This window comes from Macaca fascicularis, chromosome 11 (assembly GCF_037993035.2).
Source record: "Macaca fascicularis isolate 582-1 chromosome 11, T2T-MFA8v1.1".
NCBI lineage: Eukaryota > Metazoa > Chordata > Mammalia > Primates > Cercopithecidae > Macaca > Macaca fascicularis.
In genome coordinates this window covers 126177104-126197990 of record NC_088385.1, presented here as the reverse complement: position 1 = coordinate 126197990, position 20887 = coordinate 126177104, and the positions used below count along the sequence as shown (strand labels likewise).

The 20887-nt window shown below is 47.1% G+C and overlaps 1 protein-coding gene across 1 annotated transcript; it reads right to left on the bottom strand.

Annotated features, from left to right (window-relative positions):
* Positions 1–2123: 2123 nt before the first annotated feature.
* Positions 2124–19752, bottom strand: HSPB8 (heat shock protein family B (small) member 8). Its single transcript, XM_005572374.4, has 3 exons — positions 19014–19752; positions 11598–11661; positions 2124–3168 (listed from the first exon to the last, which is right to left on the bottom strand). Exons 1-3 carry the CDS (start codon positions 19378–19380, stop codon positions 3009–3011), a joined length of 591 nt encoding a protein of 196 aa, XP_005572431.1. The 5' UTR covers positions 19381–19752; the 3' UTR covers positions 2124–3008.
* Between the last annotated feature and the right edge of the window lie 1135 nt (positions 19753–20887).

Sequence of the window (20887 nt, the reverse complement as noted above, 5' to 3'; positions counted from 1 at the left end):
GGATTTTAAAAGGAACATGCCTTTTGCTTTGGCTCATGTATTTTCTTCTGTCTGTGAGGCACCTCCCTACCCCAAACCCTGCTTTCTCAAGTCCTATAACTGTGCCTGATCCTCAAGCCTGCCATGAGTGAACTCTGCTCTAAGAAGACACCCCGATTGCCCTGTGCTCTGCAAAGCCCCAGTCTGAAACACCTGTCTTCTCACCTCTCCCATAATTTGGATGGACTCACTTAAGCCATATATATTTTGCTTTGTTAGGAGAAAGTCAGAACAGAGTAATAGTGAAGAGTGAAGGTCCTGAAGTCAGGCTGCCTGGGCCCGTTGCTTACCGGGTATATGATTTGGGACAGGGCACTTTTGCTTATCTGAAAAATGGAGATAAACACCGGACCTACCTCAGCTGGGCACAGTGGCTCACGCCTGTAATCCCAGCACTTCAGCAGGCTGAGATGGGCAGGTCACTTGAGGTCGGGAGCTCGAGACCAGGCTGGCAAACATGGTGAAACTCCATCTCTACTAAAAATACAAAAATTAGCCAGGCGTGGTGGCGGGCACCTGTAATTCCAGCTACTGGGGAGGCTGAGGCACAAGAATCACTTGAACCTGGGAGGTGGAGGTTGCAGTGAGCTAAGATCTCGCCACTGCCCTCCAACAGCCTGGGTGACAGAGTGAGGCTCTGTGAGAGGAAAAAAAAAAAAAAAAAAAAGAAAAGGAAAGAAAATTGGACCTACCTCATATGATTGTAGTGCAATTAAATGTATTAAATATACATAAAACACCCAGCATGGTGTCTGGCACGAATCAAAGATTCAGTGAGGGCCATTCTTTTATTTGCCTGTCTCTGTTACTGAACGATGAGCTCTTTGCAGGCTGGGATTGCGACTCATGGTTTGCTATGCCCTTGGCCCCTAGCACAGGTCCCAGCAGAGTGGGTGTTCAGTCACTGATTCTGCTGTCTTTTGGGGTTTGGATGTGCCCTTGAGAAGCAGCCCTGCAGCTCCTTATTAACTCTTCCATAAGAAAACATATAGGTTCGAGTTTTGCTGTCACCATGTGACTTACCCAAGCTACTTCTCTCTTGGCCTCAGGCTTCTTCATTGCGAAAATAACAACATCCGCTTCCTAGGGTGACTGGCTTTTTTCCCTCAGGACTGGAATGTGGATGTGGAGCTGTAGTGACTGCAGCTACCTGTGGCCCCAGTGAGAGGACATGGGGGCACGGAGGGCTGGGAGCATGGGAAGCGCGGGCAAGAGGGAGAGTGGGAATGAAGCCAGCACTGCAGGGCGACGTCAGATGGAGGGAAACAGTTCTGCTGATATCTTTGGTACCCTGAATCCAGCTGTAGCAGCAAGCAGCTCTTATCCCAGACTTCTCAGCTACATGCAGCAATAAATACCCCTTTTGGCTTAAATTAGTTTGAGTTGGGTCTCCTGGCACTTACCAGAAGCCCTTCTTCCTTCCCTACACTCAGGGATCTGTGTTCGTTCCTGGCAGCATAGAAACCCGTGGCAGCCACAACACTGTTAATTGCCCTCAGAACTGCTAGGCCTCCTTCCTCCTTCCTAACAGAACCTTGTTTTGTTCAGGCAGCAGTGTTCCTGGCCTGAGAAGATGTTGATCCAAGCCTGTCATGATCATCCTTTTCCCTTTTGCCAGAAATTGGTCTGAGGGTAGGCATGTGACCCACTTTTGGCCAATGAGATAGAAAAAGAAGTCTGCTGGGAGCTTCTGGAAAATATCCTGCTCACTGATAAAAGAAGCTAGGTGATAATACCTTTTTATGATTTCCTTCTATTCCCATACAATGTCATATGAGGATGAGATGCCTGGAGCTGCTGCAGCCATCTTGCAACCATGAGGATAGACTGTGACTATGTAAACTTGTCAGAGACATCAGAGAAAAAAATGGAAGTATCCTGGGCTCTTTGTGGCATAACAGTTGAAAAAAACAACTCTGTATCTACTTACCTCTAAACTTTTGGTGAAGTTAGAAAACAGCTATTTATATCATTTAAGCCACTATTCATCAGGAAACATTACTTTAAGCCACAGAATTGCTAACTGATGTTGTATATCTAGGTGGCATTACATTTAGTTCCTCATTAAAAGAACCACACGAGGCTAAGAACGTCAGCTCCTTTATTATTATTGTTATTAATTATTTACTGTTATTTCCCCCTAAACAACAGCATAACTCAAATAACAATGACACACACGTCCCTCCCGTATACACAATACCACTAGCCTATCTGTCAGGCTATCTGGCCTTTGCTTGGTTCCTGATGGAGCTGTCTGGAGACAGCTCCCTCTGTAAAAATCCCGACTTAAACATAGGGGACAGAAGAAAATGGGGACCTTGGCCAGATCATAAACTGAGAGGCTCCCAGAGTCCTTAGGGAAGGCTAACGTGGAAACCTTGGGAACATGCTGGAAATATCTGGGCAGAGAGGGCAGAAGGCACTGTTTGTTTTTATGTGATTGATGGACAAATTCCGTATAGGGATATAAGACCTGTATATCACCCTTTGTAGGCCAGGCATGTGGAAGTACAGTGGGGTTAGCTACTGGATTTCATTAACCAAACCATGCAGCATGGTTTGGGAGCCATGGGAATTGGGAGTCCAGAGTAGGAACCTGGGTAATGGGGGAGGTCCCCAGAGAAAAGTAACCCTTGCATTCACTGCAAGGTAAGATACAACGTGAAATGTTAAGTCCCCTTTTATGTGTTTTGCAACTATAGAATGTGCAACATTTTCATCAAGATAGAAAAGGTAAAGAAAGAAAAACTAGGATTTTGTCCTAACGCAACCAAGCATGGTTTGCCAATTGCGCTATCTTGTGGAAAAATCTACCACTACACTATCCAGGGAATCTGTGGTCAGTCCCCACCCCCGCACCCCCCAACATTTTACTTGCACTAAATCTGAGTTCAGCTAAAGTAATGTACCCTGGAATCAGAGAAGCCCTAGGGTTGGGGACAAAACAAGGATGGGCCAGTACTGGCATCTCAGGTACAGGTGACTTCCTGGCTGTCCTGGGGAAGCTCGTTGTTGAAACTGCTCTCTCCAAATGTTGAGTAAGGAGGGACCTGGGGAGCTTCGATGATCAGTAGACCCTCTGGGGAAAGTGAGGCAAACACTGTCACAGGATCCACCTCTGCAGGAAGCCTAGGAGAAACATATGATTTTATTCATTTATTATTGTTAATATAGCTTAAACATTATTTTACTCACTTGAGAGGAAATATTTTTGATAAGAGCTTAGGCTTTGGGGACATATAATGCTGGGTTTGAAACCTGGCTTTACCCCTTTCTAGCTGTGTGGTCTTGGGAAGATTATTCCATTGCTCTGAGCTTGTTTTCTCATCTGCAAAATGAGGATAATAATATTGAACTTGTAGAGTATTTGAACTTCAGAGTCTGAGTATGCTTTGAAATGGTAAAGTGCTGTTTGAACAGTAGTTCTTAACTTAAAAGAGAGCTGTGGACCACATATTTGGTCCCAGGTTGAAGTCTTCACCTTAATACCCACTACTAACCACAATTACTAGCAGAAATGGCACCACTACCATCCCTTTATAGAGCACAAGTAGGGTGTTATGCATAGCAGGCAACACATTTTCATCTGACGTGTGCTTGCTGCAGAGTGCTTCACTACAAAATGCATTATGGGTGATGCAAGCACTAGGCACCTTGGTGGATAAAAGGGGCCAAGCTGGCCACACGTAGATTTCAGATGGCAACATACTCTATGGTATTCAAATACTCTATGGTATTCAAAATAAGCCTTGATTTTGTTCATAACCTAAGTATCTCTGATGTGGTTTGGCTATGTCCACCCAGATCTCATCTTGAATTGTAGCTCTCACGTGTTGTGGGAGGGGCCTGATGGGAGATAATTGAATCATGGGTGGCGGGCAGTTTCCTCCGTACTGGTCTCATGGTAGTGAATATGTCATACGAGATCTGATGGTTTTATAAGATTTTTTGCTTGGTTCTCATTTTCTCTCTTGTCTGCTGCCATGTAAGACGTGCCTTTCACCTTCTGCCATGATTGTGAGGCCTCCCCAGCCACATGGAACTGCGAATCCGTTAAACCTCTTTTTTTTTTTTACGTAGTCTCAGATATGTCTTTATCAGCAGTGTGAAAACAGACTAATACAATCACTTAGCAGATCATTATTATTATTTTCTTCTTCTTCTTCTTCTTTTTTTTTTTTTAAAACAGAGTCTCACTGTGTCACCCAGGCAGAAGTGCAGTGATACGATCTTGGCTCACTGCAACTTCTGCCTCCCGGGTTCAAGCAATTCTGCCTCAACCCTCCTGAGTAGCTGGGATTACAGTAACCCACCACTACGCCTGGCTAATTTATGTATTTTTAGTAGACATGGGGTTTCACCATGTTGGCCAGGCTGGTCTTGAATTCCTGATCTCGTGATCCACCCACCTCGGCCTCCCAAAGTGCTGGGATTACAGGCATGAACCACCGAGCCTAGCCAATTATCTTGTTCTTAAAACTCAGTTATAGACAATACCTGGTTGGAGTATTATAAGAGGATGATTAAGAGGTAAGCATTAATATGCCCATTCTACAGATCACAAAACAGAGACTTGGGGGAAATCAGATGAGAAGCTCAATAAGTGAGAAAGCATTGAAGATGGAATTTCTAAACCTAAATCTGGTCCAAGTTCTAATAAGGTTTTTTTTTTTTTTTTTTTTTTTTTTTGATGGAGTCTCACTCTGTCGCCCAGGCTGGAGTGCAGCGGCACGATCTCGGCTCATTGCAAGTCCGCCTCCCGGGTTCACACCATTCTCCTGCCTCAGCCTCCCGAGTAGCTGGGACTACAGGCACCCGCCACCACGCCTGGCTAACTTTTTGTACTTTTTAGTAGAGACGGGATTTCACTGTGTTAGCCAGGATAGTCTCGATCTCCTGACCTCATGATCCACCTGCCTCAGCCCTAATAAGGTATTTTTATGATTTTCGGATTGCTTTGAGTGAATGAGACTATTGAGAATTTGGTTTCTTCAACAAACTATTAAAATTGTGAGGACATATAGTGGTCTCATTGGGGTGCCATTATTTTTTTTAATCACGAAATCCATGGCCTTCTGAGTACTTTCTATGTGCCAGGTACTTTAGCTGAATCATATCATTTTGGTGTTAACAATAATCCCACCAGGCAGATTCCATTGCCCTCCCCATCTTACAGATGAGGAAACCGAGGCTCAGAGAAGTGAACTGCTTTGCCCAAGGTCGCTCAGCTGGCAAACGGCAGAAAGGAACTGGAACTGGAATCCTGGTCTCCAGACTCAGAGTACCTGACTGTGATGCTCTCCTGCCTCCCCCAGCACCAGATATTTGAAAGAAGGACTATGGCAGGAAGGCCCAGAAGTTCAATCAAAATCTTTCCACTTGTCCACGTTAGCTCTGCCTATTGTAAATACAAGGGTCTCGATGAAAGAACCAAGGCATGAGGTAAGCCCATTCCTGATCATGGGCAGGACTCCTTCTGGAGGGGCTGGGGAGTCTTTCTTTCACACACTCTCTCTCTCTTTCCCTCTCTCTCTCTCTCTCTCTTGCTCTCTCTCTCCAGCATCCTGTAGCCACATGAGCCATATCTACCCAGGAGATTCCTTGCCAAATTGGAACCATGGAAATGAACAAGGGTGCTTCTGGGAAGCACATTTGGAAGAAAAAGAGGGAACTAGAAAGCTGCCAAGTCAAGATTTTGAAGCAGAGACAAGGTCAAAAGTTTACAGCTCCCTCCCACTGCTGGGGATGGGCTGACTGTTTAACCATGTGCACACCAACCCAGTGCACACCAGGTACAGTGTGACAGGGTAGCTATGGCCTAGAGCATGGGTTTTGCAGGCAGGCCAACCTGCATTCAAATTCTGACTCTTCCTGACCACAGAGCATGGGGCTGGTGATCTTGCCTCTCTGAACCTATTTCTTTGCAGAAAAAGGGGGGCAATAATAGTATCCACCTCTTAGGGTGGTGTGAGAATTACGTTGCAGTCTTTGGCCTTACATGTTGGCATCTTGACAGCAAGATGGAGTATCATACAAATTGCGGTATCATTGGACCACAGAGTATCAGGGTCCCAAAGGATCTTCCTGATTGCCCATGACAATGGTCTCATATAACTTATGGGGAAACTGAGGCTCAGAGAGATAGACATGCCCAAGGTCTCTCACCAGGTGACTTGCATGTTGAACCCACTTGGTGGGAAGTAATTCCTCTTCATTGCTCTTTCAGTGCTTCTACTTACATCTGAAGCAATGTCTCTGCTAAGTGCTAATATGCCTTTAACGCCTTCAGCCTCTATCACTTGCTACCTTCCCTTTTTAACAATGAAAGAACTGAGGCCCGTAGGCAGGAAATATTATCTAGTTAGAATTTAACCACATTTTGCTTTCATTGGATTTATTTCATGATTGCCTTCCTCAGTGAACATTTTAGTGATGAGAATTTAACTTTATCAAAATGAGTTGATCTAAAAGAAAAAATAAACCTTTAGTAAATCATGGTACAGCAATGTAAGCATATAAGGCAAAAAATAGTGAAGATGGGATGCGAATGACGGTATTGCAAATGACTGTAATTTGGTTTCCCCTAACCAAATAGGAAGGTCATGGACTTTGAAAGTTGAGAGCTGTGCTCAGGTCCCAATCTGCTCTTTTTTAAAAAACAGCTTTATTGAGATATTATTGGCATATAAAACTGTATATATCTATATATACATGGTATACAACTTGATGTTTTGATGTATATATGCATGGTGAATACAGTGATCACCAGAGTCAAGCTAATTAACATATATTTTGTGTATCTGTGTGTGTCGGGAAGATTACATTTAAGTTAAGAAGATTAATTTTGCAACGCTACCTGCAAATTTTGAATATATAATGTAGTATCATAGACTATCATTGCCATGCTGTACATTAGCCCCCCAGAACTTACTTATCTTGCAAAACTGAAACCGTGTACCCTTTGACCAACATCTCCCCATTTCCCCCGCCACACTGGCCTCTGACAACCACCACCCTACTCTCTGCTTCTACGAGTTCGACGATTTTAGATTCTACATATGGTGAGATCATGCAGGATTTCTCTTTTTGTGTCTTTCTTATTTCACTTAGCAGAATGTCCTCACTCCATCCATGCTGTTGCCAGTGGCAGTATTTCCTTCTTTTTTTTCCTCTGTCACCCAGGCTAGAGTGCAGTGGTGTGACCTTGCCTCACTGCAACCTCTGCCTCTGAGTTCAAGTGATTCTCCTGCTTCGGCCTCTCGAGTAGCTGGGATTAGAGGTGTGCACCACCACACCCACCTAATTTTTGTATTTTTAGTAGAGATGGGGTTTCACCATCTTGGCCAGGCTGGTCTCGAACTCCTGGCCTCAAGTGATCTGCCCGCCTCGGCCTCCCAAAGTGCTGGGATTACGGGCATGAGCCACTGCACCCAGCCTCCTTCTATTTTAAGGCTTAATAATACTATATTCCAGATCCGTTCTTTACTCGCTGTGTGACCTTAGTTGAATCCCATTACTCCTCTGAGCTTCAGTCTCTTTACCCACAAGATGGGCTTGATAATACCTATTCAAGGCCAGGCATGGTGGCTCACGCCTGGAATCCCAGCACTTTGGGAGGCCGAGGCGGGCGGATCACCTAAGGTCAGGAGCTTGAGACCAGCCTGGCCAACACGGTGAAACCCCGTCTCTACTAAAAATGCAAAAACAAATTTAGTTGGGTGTGGTGGCACATGCCTTTAGTTCCAGCTACTTAGGAGGCTGAGGCAGGAGAATCGCTTGAACCTGGGAGATGGAGGTTTCAGTGAGCTGAGATCGCGCCACTGCACTCCAGCCCGGGTGACAGAGCCAGGCTCCATCTCTAAAAAACAAACAAACAAAACAAAACAAACCTACTCAATAGGATTCTTCTAAAGATTAAATAAAATTAAATCTATAAATCTCTTAGCATGGTTCTGGGCATGTCATAGGTGTCATAAGTGGCAGAACAGGTATCTGGGAAGATGTGGAACCAGGAAAATAAAGTTTGCTTTGGTTCCAGGCATCCTCCCTCGGTAATTTCCTGCACCCTTGTCTTCCTGTTCTCTTATCCAGGTTGAGTGTGGAAAAGAGGCCAGCTGCAGTCCTTGCCCTGCCCCCAGCCTGAGAGGAAACCCAAGACCTCTCCCTCTCCTTATTCAGTCCAAATGGGGCCTTTCACACAGAGATGGATGTGTTGGGATGAATTTCCTTGCCATAGTTAAGGCAAACAGCTATAGCATCCTGCCTGGGTGGAAATCTCCAAGGATCTCAGCCTGGCTGAAGAAATCTCCCTGTCCTCTAATGACCGGAGGTTTCCCTGGGAGAGGAGACAACGAGGCCTCCTGAGATTGGTCCAGAGGTGTCCCAGACTCCAGTTCGACTCCTTGGTGTCTAGAGTCTGGGCAGAGCCAGGAGCTCCCAGGAGTCCCAGTTGCTGGAGTGTGAGTCCAGCCTTGTGAAGCCTTTTCATAATATTAATTCCCACGGACCAAGCCCTGAGTCTGTATTCCATGCTTAATGCATTATACATATCATCTCACTCCCATCACAACCCCTCCATGCAGGGATGCAGGGATGCAGGAATGGAAGGTCAAGGCAGTTAAGCAAGTTGCCCCAAGTTACCCACCCACTTTCTCATGGAGCCAGGACTCCCTGCACCCGGAGCTGAGATTCAAAATATTTAACAACTGGTGCAGCTGGGCACTGACCATTCAGAAGGGATGGGTGCATGTCATAATGATGGAGGAGGGTCCTCGGACCCTTTAGTTGTTGGAAGGTGGAGAGGTTTAGAGGGTCCTGGGGACAGGATCAGAGTGACTGGGGTTGGCTAGGGAGGGCTCAGGGCAATAGCTAGCCAATATTCAGGGGTCCCTGGATCATGGACCAGTACCCATCTGTGGCCTGTTAGGAACCAGGCCGCACATCAGGAGGTGAGCAGCAGTTCAACCAGCATTACTGCCTGAGCTCCGCCTCCTGTCAGATCAGCGGTGACATTAGATTCTCACAGGAGCTTGAACCCTATTGTGAACTGTGTATGTGAGGGATCTAGGTTGCACGCTCCTTATGAGAATCTAATGCCCAATGATCTGAGGTGGAACAGTTTCATCCCCTAGTCCATGGAAAAATTGCCTTCCATGAAACTGATCCCTGGTGCCAAAAAGTTTGGGAACCGCTGAATATTTTAACAACTAGCCCAGCTCAGCAGCTGAGCACCAGCCTGGAGCAATTTCAATTTCAGGCATTTCCCATCAGGTTACTTCCAGTGAGCTATCTCCCCTAAGGCCTTGGAGCTTGTGAAATACACACACACACACACACACACACACACACACACACACACCCCTTTTAAGATGATTAATTCACTTCTTTCTCACTCATTCCCTTTTACAGCTATGCCCTGCTTGTGACTCCACCCTGAGACCTCATTTGAGCCTTGACATCAGCCTCCCCATCGCCTTCCTTCCTCTCCCTTCAGCAATGTTTAATCTGCTTGCTATACCAGGGAGAGGTGTGGGGCACGGAGATGTCAGGCAAGCCAGCGAACATGAAGAACAAACGGTTTGGCGTTTGCCTTATCAGGAAGTGTCCACAGGCTTCCAAGAACTGCAGAGGCTCTGGGAGGGCCAGGGACAGACACGTGGGGCAAGAGACAGGAATGTAGAATCGCAAAGCTGGAAGAAGCTTCAGAATTCAGCTAGTGTGATCTCTCCAGAAACACAAGGTCTTCGCAAAGGCTGATGGAGAAGTTAAGAGTCAACAACAACAATAGTAATAATGAACTGCCACTTATGAGGACCTACGCTGGGCCGTGACCTCATGTCACTTTCAGCCAGGAACTCTGCAAGGCTGGAATCAGCATCTCTTTCACAGATGAGGACACAGCATTCGTTGCTCAAGGACTGAGCGTGGAACTCAGAGGTCAGGGATCTCTTCTGGGCCCTTCTAAATTCTAGTTTTAAAGACCTTGGGTATGTCCTTTCACCTGTGGGAGACCTAGTTTCCCTGTATTGCAAGGAGGGTCATGTTTGTTCTCCCCGATGCACACTTTTGCTGCAAAGGCTAAATGCAACAATGGCTCGGAAAAGAGTTTAGGAGTCGGGCGCAGTGGCTCACACCCGTACTCCCAGCACTTTGGGAAGCAGAGGCGGGCAGATCACTTGAAGTCAGGAGATCAAGACCAGGCTGGTCAAACATGGTGAAACCCCGTCTCTACTAAAAATACAAAAATTAGCCAGGCATGGTGGCATGCACCTGTAATCCCAGCTACTCGGGAGGTTGAGGCAGCAGAATTGCTTGAACCCAGGAGACGGAGGTTGCAGTGAGTTGAGACCGTGCCTCTGCACTCCTGCCTGGGTGACAGAGTGAGGCTCCATCTCAAAAAAAAAAAAAAAAAAAGAGAGAGACAGAGAGAGAGTTTAGGGCCAGAAATGCACACAGTGGAGTGACGCTGATTGCTGATTAGGGAGAAGGTATGTATGAAGCACCCAGCAGTTCAGCAGTTGTTGAAGTGCGGCCATCATGGCCACACTGTGCAGCTCTTCTCCCTATAGGTACTGCCAGTTAGGGGCTCATGGTAGCTTCGGTTCATGGCCTCAGCCTGATTGTCTTTGGCTGCTCTCATGGTCCCCCAGCTTTCCCTGTTAAACATGAATCCCCTTTACTCCCTCCGCTCAGCAAAATAGCCCTTCCTCTGTCCCAATCTCTCAGCCTCCAAACCCCTCTGGGTAGTATGCAGTGCTCTCAGGACACTTTCCAGCTTCATTTTTGTGGATGCTCTAGAGAAGGTGCTCATTCTCCCGGTAGGGCAGAGGCAGAGCAAGCAGCCTGCAAGATATTCTGCTGGAGCATTTGGGGGAATCAGGGGATAGTCTTTCTGGTTGGTGACAGGGGTCCTCCCTCAGCTATGCCCCGTGGGTAGGGGCTGTGTGATTATGGACAAGGCATTGTCTCACTTACCCTCAGATGCTTAGTCTACAAAAGGGGGTTGTTCCCCGGGTGCAGTGGCTCAAGCCTCTAATCCCAGCACTTTGAGAGGCTGTGCCCAGGAGTTCGAGACTAGCCTGGGCAACATGGCGAAACCCCATCCGTACTAAACAAATGCAAAAAATTAGCCGGACATGGTGGCACATGCCTATAATCCCAACTACTCGGGAGGCTGAGGCACACGGATCACTTGAACCCAGGAGGTGGAGGTTGTAGTGAGCCAGGATCACACCATTGCACTCCAGACTGGGTGACAGAGTGAGACTCGGTCTCCAGATAAATAAATAAATAATAAATAAATAAAATGGGGTTTTTAATACCCACCTCACAGGGCACCGAGCAGATGAGATGATGCAATCTATGTGCTACCCCTGCTGGGACCCTATTACAGGTCGGCTGGGACACTTCCTTCTCATTAGGTGTGAGGGTTCAATTCCCTGCCCCAAGAATGTTTCTTAAAAGGGAGATGCCCAAGAGGGAGAGACCCCAGATCATGGGTCCCAGGTGTGCCCCCTCCTCCACTCCCACCCTGAGCTCCGCGACTCCAGGTTACTCACTGGATTTTCTTTGTGAAGTTCTTAGAAACGATGCCACCTTCTTGCTGTTTCTCTTCGTGTTTGCCTGGAAGGAAGAAAAGTGTGGTGTGTCAGCATCTGTGATCCTTGGGCATCCTTCAGGACTCAGGCTTGGGTTCAGATCCTGGACCTGAACCTGCCTTGCTGTGTGGCTTAGGTCTACCCTAGAGACTCTAGTTCTCTAAGCCTCAAGGACCTTGTCTGCCATACAGACCCACTTAAGTCCACCTCCAAGGCTGGCTATGAAGGTGAAATAAGGAAATTGATGGAAAGGAGGCGTTGACCGTGGTTTGTAGGTAATGAAGGGTGAGTCTGAGGAAATCACAGAAGCTGGGCCATGTGTTGTACCAAACCTTCCCAGTCTCCCACCTGACTCCTCTTCTCTAACCTGCCAGTAGAACCCTGGGGCTGACATCCCAGACTGGGTGGCAGGCTTGAAGTGGGGTCACGTGCTGAGGGCAACTCTGCCACGTAGCTTGCTTTATAGTCAACAGAGTGCTTTCCTAACTCTGAGCCCAGACGTCGTTCTCCCTTTGATTCCTGACATGGAAACTGAGGCCTGGTGATGGATCCGGGGTCGCCCAGCAGGTCCGTGGTGGCTCTGAGCTTCGAATCAGCTCTCTCTGAGTCTAGGCCAAGTTCTAGGGCCTGACGCCCCTCTGCTCTTGAATTTCTGTCTGTTCCAGCTCTCGCTTAGCAATTTAGCCACATTATCTGTAGCCAGTAGTGAAAGCACAGCCTGGAAAAAGAATGCTTCAATCTACCAAAAACGCCCAGCTTCTCCTAAGAGCACTGTGGATGTGAAATTCCACCAGCCCTCCTGCCTCTTACCCTGCGGGACGAGAGGGCTTCCCAACCCCCTTAGGGAGGAGAAAGATGAAATTACGAGAAGGCTTGGGCCTAAACTGGTTTTGATCTAGTAACGTATATAGCACCTTCTAATTCTCTCAGTCTCTCCTCATTCTGTTTTTCTTTAATAAAGAGGGTGGCTCTAGTTTCTCTTTAAACAAACAAGATTAGTACAACGGTGGGGCCATTCGGCTGTTACTTTTCAGTCCTCATTTGTGGGGCCACCTTCTGGAGACAAGAACTCTCGTTTACACAGGGAGGTGCTTCTGAGAGGCCTTGAAATCTAGAATGTAAATAACTTGGTTGAATATAGCAGTCCAGATTTTTTTTAAACTGACAACTTATAGCTAATTACTTTTAATTATTTCTTTGTTGATAGCTTTTTTTGTGCTTTAAGATAATGCATGTGTATGTTAGAAAATGTAGAAAATAGGCGGGGCATGGTGGCTCACTCCTATAATGTCTGCACTTTGGGAGACAGGAGGATCACTCGAGGCCAGGAGTTTGAGACCAGCCTGGACAACACAGAGAGGCGCTGTTTCTAAAAAATAATAATAATAGGCAGGGCGTGGTGGCTTATGCCTGTAATCCTAGCACTTTGGGAGGCCGAAGCAGGTGAATCACGAGGTCAAGAGATCGAGATCATCCTGGCCAACATGGTGAAACTCCATCTCTACTAAAAATACAAAAATTAGCTGGACGTGGTGGCACATGCCTATAGTCCCAGCTACTTGGGAGGCTGAGGCAGGAGAATTGCTTGAACCTGGGAGGTGGAGGTTGCAGTGAGGTGAGATCGTGCTACTGCACTCCAGCCCGGTGACAGGGCGAGACTCTGTCTCAAAATAGTAATAATAATAATAATAGTAATTAATATTATTATTATTATCAGGTGTGATGGTGTGTGCCCGTAGTCCCAGCTATTTGGGAGGCTGAAGTGGGAAGATTGCTTGAGCCCAGAAGTCTGAGGTTACAGTAAGCTATAATGCACTACTGCACTCCAGCCTGGGCAAGAGAGTGAGATCTGGTCTCTAAATTTAACAACAACAACAACAACAACAACAACAACAACAACAAAAGAAAAAATTAAAAAAAAAAAAAAGCCATCAAAACTACCCATAATCCTGTCACCCCAAGGAAGCTACTAATAATATATTTTATATGTTCTGACTTTTCTATGTTTCTCAGAAATGTGTAAATGTTATATAGTATCCATGTATATCAGTATTCTATCAAATGGGATAGTTCTCTGCATTATGTTTGGAACTTATTTTTTCTCTTGCTAACACATTATAATTACTTTTCCATATTACCAAATATTCTTTGACAACATAATTTTTAATGGCTGCAGTGTTCTATTGAGGAATACATAAGAGCTAATTTAACCAATCCCCTACTTTGGGGCACTGAGGAGTTTCCAACATTGGAGAGAACTTCACGGCCCTGAACATTCTTGTAGCTTTACACCAGGCCCTGTGACTTCTTTAGGATTAACTGAAGACTAATCCAACTTCCAGAATTTCTAAGGCTTAATCTGTATTGCTAAATTGCTCTCAGGAAAAGAAATTCGTTTTAAACTGGAGTGTCTGGCTAAGCAGAACATGCTATTCTGTGAATGTGTGGCTGCTTAAACAATCTATCCTGTGCTGCCAACTCCGTGACCACCAGCTGCCTGGCTCTAACACAGGCCTGTGCCCGGAAGAGCACTGTCTGTTCTTTGGTACCCTCCACATAGCCAGGGCGCCGGGAGACCTGCTTCCCCTGGGGACAGGCCAGTGCCTCTGACTCAGCCCTTTTGCATCCGAGAATCCTCCTGCAAGCTGGTGTCCTGGGAAGAATAACTGATGATATAAATAATAATAGCAAAGTAATATAGTGCTTCCTTGGTGTCAGCCACTGTTCTAAGCACCTTATCTATGTCAACTCCTTTAATTTTTGCAACAACCTTAAATAATAATAGTAAAATGATAATATAAGCAGGCAGTTGCATTATTATCATTTTGTAGATAGGAAACCTGAAGTTCAGAGAGGTTAAGTGCTGTACCCAAGGTCACACAGCTTGGAAGTGACTGGTGCAAAGATTCAAAAGCAGGCAGATAAGTTCTGGAATAGTGGGTTTTGGACTTAAGTCTCTACTCTGACATTGTCTGGCTCATCTCTGAGTGTCTCTGAGCCTCAGTTTACTCTTCTCTGAAATGGGAGTGACAGCACCTACCTTATTGGGTTACTGTAGGAAGCAAATGCAAGCGAGTCACAGAATGGCTTTGAAGTTGTAAAAGTACCATGTGAAGGTAAACGCTTGTGGTTTATTTTGATGTCTGGGGAAAGGACTGCTTCTCAGAAACTAGGTGCCTCTGTCTGCTCTGAAAATAGGGTATTGGGCTGAGGGAAGGGAGGATCTCTGAGCAGGGAAAGCTCCAAGATCTCCACAAGAGGGGCCTGGAGGTGGAGTTAACCTGGTCGAGAGAGAGTGTCGTTAGGAGGATCGTCTTGAAACTCAATTTGCTTGTCATTTGCATACTTCCATTGGGGCAGCTGAAGGATTATGAGTGATTTTTCATTTCTTATTTTGCTTTCCTAACTACATATTCTATCATGAAGACATTTTATTTTTGTCAACAGAAAAAAGTAATTAAAAATACATCCAGAGGCTAGACGTCAGCGACCCCTTGCAGACATGCTTTTTTTCAACATGCCTCAGAGAAATGTAAGTGGAACACTATTGGCCCAGCTAAAGAAAGAAGGTGCTGTTTCCAGGGAAGACAAAGGCCCTGGGACTGAGGAGAAGGGGTGGCAATAAGGCCTTGGGGCTTTCCAGTCTCTATCTTAGCCAGGGTCTGGCCCAGTGGCCCATGAAGGGAACATCTCTTGGCTGGTGGTTGCAGGATGCGGGCAGGGGAATTTGAGGCTTGCTGGAAATTGTCTAGTCCAGCATGTTCCAAACACTTCCTTGAATGAGACACTCATACGTGGTCAGATAAGACAGGGCTGCCTCTCAGAGATTTATAAACCACATTAGTGACTTAAAGGCTCTGACAAGTCCTGCAATGAGAAGACCTGTTTATAATTTTGTTTTTACTGGTACCATATAAGACTCTGAACTCTCCTACTCCTGTTTCTAAATGCCTAGTAACCACTTGAAGTGCTTTGGTAAATTCTGATCTTGTCTACCTCTTCATAAGACCAACAGTAAAACTGAGGCTCCAGAGGCTGTGGGATTTGCTCAGGGTCACACCGCCAGAAGTAGATCCAGCCATCCTGGCTCAGAACCAGTCAGAGAGGCCTGACATTGAATCTCAGACACTGCCAGGGAGAAGTGGGTGATCTCAGGTGAGTTACTTTCTCTGGGCCTCGGTTTCCTTATCTGCATAATGGGGTTAACCTACCCACACTTCCTAGGAGGTCCTTATGAGGAACCACTGAGCCACCACATGTAGGCCTTTAGCACATACTTGTGGAGGAATGGATTTGTCATTATGTGGTACAGGGTGGGAAAGTGGATCTGACTTCCAACTTCCCTTGAAAATTGCTTTTTATTTATTTTTATTTTTTATATCTTTTGAGACAGAATTTCTTTCTTGTTGCCCAGGCTGGAATGCAGTGGCATGGTCTCGGCTCACTGCAACCTCCACCTCCTGGGTTCAAGCGATTCTCCTGCCTCAGACTCCTGAGTAGCTGAGATTACAGGTGCCTGCCACCATGCCCAGCTGATTTTTGTGTTTTTAGTAGAACAGGGTTTCACCATGTTGGCCAGGCTGGTCTCAAACTCCTGACCTCAAGTGATCCTCCCGCCTTGGCCTCCCAAAGTGCTACGATTACAGGCATGAGCCACCACACTCGACCCGAAAGTTGCTTCTTAAATAGAGCGCCTGATATCAATTTTATTTTTTTAAACTCTTTCTTTGAAAGCACTTGTATGGACTCTCAGGGAATTTGGATTCTGTCTAGCCGATGTCACTAATTGTACATCTGAAAAGCTTTGTCTTAGTCTTATGTAAGCTCCCAATGACCCCATTTTACAGATGCGGAAACTGAGACTGCATGACTCACCCAAAGCCTCTGGATTAGTAAAATACTTAGCTGAGATCTCAACATGGAGCTGCCAGACCCCACCTGTTATGAAGCACCTACAAAAGAGGATGGTGAAAAGCCCTCCAGGCTGGACAGAGGGTCTCCTAGAGAGGCCACAGGGTAGGGAAGACCCTTGGACTTGGGCTGGAAGCATCTAAGAGCCTAATTAAAACAAGGACAGAAGGAATGGTGATAATCGTTCTGTTTACAGAATGCCAGCCAAGCACTATTATTAGCTCCATTTTATAGACACTCTGCATATGTGATCATAGATAGTCTGTATATGTTTAATCTTTCCTACACTCTTGCAGGACAGATAGTATTATCATCCCCATTCTGCAGATAGGAGAAATGAGGCTCAGAGGGATGAGAAGACTTTCTTGTCCACATCCATCATGCTAGTGAACAGCAGTGCTGGGATCTGAACCCAGGTTTCAAAGAGAATCTATTATTCATTATTTATTGGGGCCTTCCTGGATGCCTGGCATTATAACAACAACGATGGCAATAATACTACTAATTCCTTGTGTTCCAGGTCGTAGAAATGTGAAAGGAAAATAAATCTTGGGGCCCCCAAATCGCTAAGCTAAAGGGAAAAGTCAAGCTGGGAACTGTTTAGGGCCAACCTACCCCCCATTCTATTCAAAGTCAGCCCTCTGCTCACTGACATAGATGCATAGCTGCTTGCCTTCTTTGGAAAGGCTAATCAGAAACTCAAAAGAACTATTTGTCTCTCAGCTACCTGTGACCTGGAAAACCTCTCCCTACTTCAAATCTTCCTGCCTTTGCTTCAAGTTGTCCTGCCTTTCCAGATGGAACCAATGTACTTCTTACATATATTGATTGATGTCTCATGTCTCTCTAACATGTGTAAAACTGAGCTGTGCCCAGACCACCTTGGGCATGTGACAGGAGGACTTCCTGAAGTTGTGTCATGGGCATGTCCTCAGCCTGGGCAAAATAAACTTCCTAAATGAACTGAGATATGTCTCAGATTTTCTGGGTTCACAGGTAGGTACACATTGTACAGCATCACCTCATTTAATACAACAATCTTTACGGTATAACCATTTGAACCCTAATTTCCAGATGAGGAAACAAAACAAGCACAAAGATGTAAAGTAATTTGCACATCCTGCTGGTTAGAGTTGGAGCCAGTTTCGGAACTCGTGCCTGGCTCCCAGCCAACTCAGAGATCTGGCTGACCCTGTCAGCAGCACGTGGCCCCAGCAAGTCTCCCAGCCCACCACACCCGCTGGAGCCTCTGATGTTTATAATTCTGCCATGACTGGCTTGAAACTCCCCCTGAACATTGCCGGGGCTTGTTCCTGCCCAGCCTGTGTTTGCAATGGCTTTGACTGATTTTCTGGAAGGCAAGCCTCTGCCGGGAACACATTCTTTTTAATGGAGCGGGAGGGAAGGAAAAGAAAGCTTTTTCTGCTGCCCAGCTTAACAGGGGCTGAGCTTCCTGTCTTCGCTCTTTCTTCCCCCTTGTATGTTTCTTTCTCCCAGGGTGGGATGTGGCTGTGAGAGCCCTGAGCCTAAAGCTGTGGATAGGCCCAGTCCCTACTCCACTCCTATTGCTGACTCATGGCATGACTGTGAACAAGTCCCACCTAGGCCTCAGCCTCCTCAACTGCAAGATGGGCCTAGACACCCCTGCTACTCTGGACTTGACGGAGGGTGATTTTGGGGAAGAAGTATAAGAATGTCAGCCCAGCCCTTGGCACCTAGCAGGTGCTCAGTAAATCATTCCTTCTTTCTGGCCTCCTAATTCCCAGACAGCCTGAGTCTGAATCTTTGATGCCCTTGAACAAGTTACATTAATCTCTCCATACCTCAGTTTCCTCATCTGCAAAAAAATAAGAAGATAAACAGTACCCACCTCCTCTGGTGGTTGTGTTAGCTGAGATATGATAGGCAACAGTATTTAGCAAAGTGCTGAGCACATAGTTAGCACTCAGAGTTACCAGTTAGTGTTACTACAATTACTGGTAAGCCTCAGTTTCCTTGTCTGGGACAAGGAGAGGTGTTTCACTGGAAACCAGTTGTGGATATTAACACTATCATTGCTCAGCCTTAACGTGAACTTCTAGACCCTGTGTTGTGATGCTGGAGTGCATGAAATCCCATTTCTTCTTTGTTTTTTAATTTTTTGGTATCTGTTTAACCTGTTCTTTATATTAAATGCCCTCTGTCAAAATACCCAACGTGGTTTCTATTTTCCTGTCTGTACTCTGATTGATCAGCACCCCAAGGCCCCAGTAGCTGAGTCAGGCAGGTTAAGATCTCTGCTGGGAGCTGGGAGAGAAGTTTTCCATAAAGATAACTTTGCGGGCTGCATTCCTGAGCCCTGAGGTCACCTGTGTCACACTGTCCCAGCGTCTGCTCTCAGGAAACTTTTCTCCTGGCTATTCCCAGGGCTGAGGCCTACTCCCCCGCCCCACCCCCCCTCCCGCCGACCTCCTACCCCTGACTTACCAGACACCTCCACATACCCATCTTTGGTCTTCACCATCAACTCCTCTGGCTTGAAGCTGTGCACATTCACACACACTTTCCAGGGCTCCCCAGGGAAGGGCGGGGGGGTCCGGCCCTCGGCAGGTACCCCAAACCTGGCGGTGGCAGTGGGGCCCCGGGGCACCATGCCAGACCTTAGGGTGCCTGGCCAGGCGGAGGAGAGACGAGGCAGAGCCCAGTCGGGCCAAGAGGCCGTCAAGTCGTCTGGGAAGGGGTCCATGCCAAAGCCATCATCCAGCAGGCGAGAGGAGAGGGGAGAGTCCCGGAAGGGGTCTCGGCGCAGGCGGCTTGGGTAGTGGCAGGAGAAGGGCATCTGACCATCAGCCATGGTGGCTGCTGAGCTCAGAGGGAAACAGAGGCTCAGAGAGACAGAACCACCTGCCCAAGGTCACTCAACAAGGTGGTGTGGCTGGGCTAGCTTATTCTTCAGCTTCCGAAAATGCTGCTTTTCTGCAGGGAGAAGCAGAACCAACCACTGCCAGGGACGGTTGTGCCCCCTCGGCTGGGGTCCCAGACCCCAAAGGTGACCCCCAGGCAGGTCCAGCAGAATCCCAGAGGGCCCCTCTCCTCACTGCCTCACGACAGACCAGCAAGCCACCGTCCTCCCAGGCTGCCCAGGCTGGCAGCCAGAGCCGCTGAGGTCTAGAGCGGAGCCAGGAGCTTAATAAACCCAGGGCACACGCGCCTAGAAACTTCTTCTGGCTCCTCCTGGGCTGCAAGCCTTCTATTTATTTGCTGCTGGAGACTGGAGGCGGGTTTTGCAAGCGTCTCCTGTCACAGGAATATTCGGAGGTGATGAACCAGCCCCGGAGAATCCGCGGAGGGAACAGCTGGGCTGTGGGGGGAGCTGGGAGGGGCCGCGTCCAAGTTCAACCAGCCTCTCTGGACACTCTCTCCTCCCCTGGCCACTCCGCTCAGCTCCGCCCTCCGCTTGCTCCCGGCGCTGGAGCCGCCCTCCCGGAGAGGCGCACTAAGGCCTGGCTATTAATAACCCCTAGCCTGGCTGAGGGCTCAGGTCACCCTCTGGAAATACCTTCCCCAGAGCGTGTCGTATCCTGCCTTTCCCCTGGGGACCTGCAGAAAGGGAAGAGAGAGACATTAGCCCAGTGGATTTGAAGGATGTCCCTGGGTTGGAATCCCCAGTTACAAGGTGGCCAAGCTCCTAAAGCCTCAACGCCCTCTGGGGAGAGCGGTAAAGAAAAAACAAAAAATTATACATATATATATGTATTCATATGACACTTGTCAAAGTATGATAAGCAAGACTTTACTGGGCAGGGAAACTTTCTCCATAGATGTAAGGACCCCCGCAATGGGATTTTGCAGTGAGGGAGAAAGATTAGATTTGATTCCCAGTAGGTCATAGGTAAGTGGGAATTTGTAGGCAAGAAGCAGGTGGGGTGGGGGTGGGATCAGCGAATGGAAAATTACTAGGAGGAAAGTCCAGGGATCAGAGGGATTCAGGCTCAGCTAACCTAAGAGGATGCTTGCTGAAGACAGGCCAGGGTGCTCAGACGTCATCTGGGGGATGGTGGAGGATGAGGAAACTAATCAGATATCGAGGGTGATCAGACATCGAAGATGGGTGATTGCTGCTAAACAGACTTAGCAGAGTTCACGCCAAAACTGAATTTTTCTTTCTTTCTTTCTTTCTTTTTTTTTTTTTTGAGACGGAGTCTCACTCTGTCCCCTAGGCTAGAGTACAGTCGTGCCATTTCGACTCACTGCAACCTCTGCCTCCCAGGTTCAAGCGATTCTCCTGCCTCAGCCTCCCGAGTAGCTGGGATTACAGGCACCGCCATCATGCCCAGCTAATTTTTGTGTATTTTAGTAGA

What these genes read in the sequence shown, in the direction of transcription:
- HSPB8 (XM_005572374.4), bottom strand. Translation starts at nt 19,380, where the DNA reads ATGGCTGATGGTCAGATGCCCTTCTCCTGCCACTACCCAAGCCGCCTG. An exon ending in TGGGTATGTGGAGGTGTCTG is followed by an intron (nt 11,662 to 19,013) that starts GTAAGTCAGGGG and finishes TCTTCCTTCCAG; the next exon opens with GCAAACACGAAGAGAAACAG. An exon ending in AACTTCACAAAGAAAATCCA is followed by an intron (nt 3,169 to 11,597) that starts GTGAGTAACCTG and finishes TGTTTCTCCTAG; the next exon opens with GCTTCCTGCAGAGGTGGATC.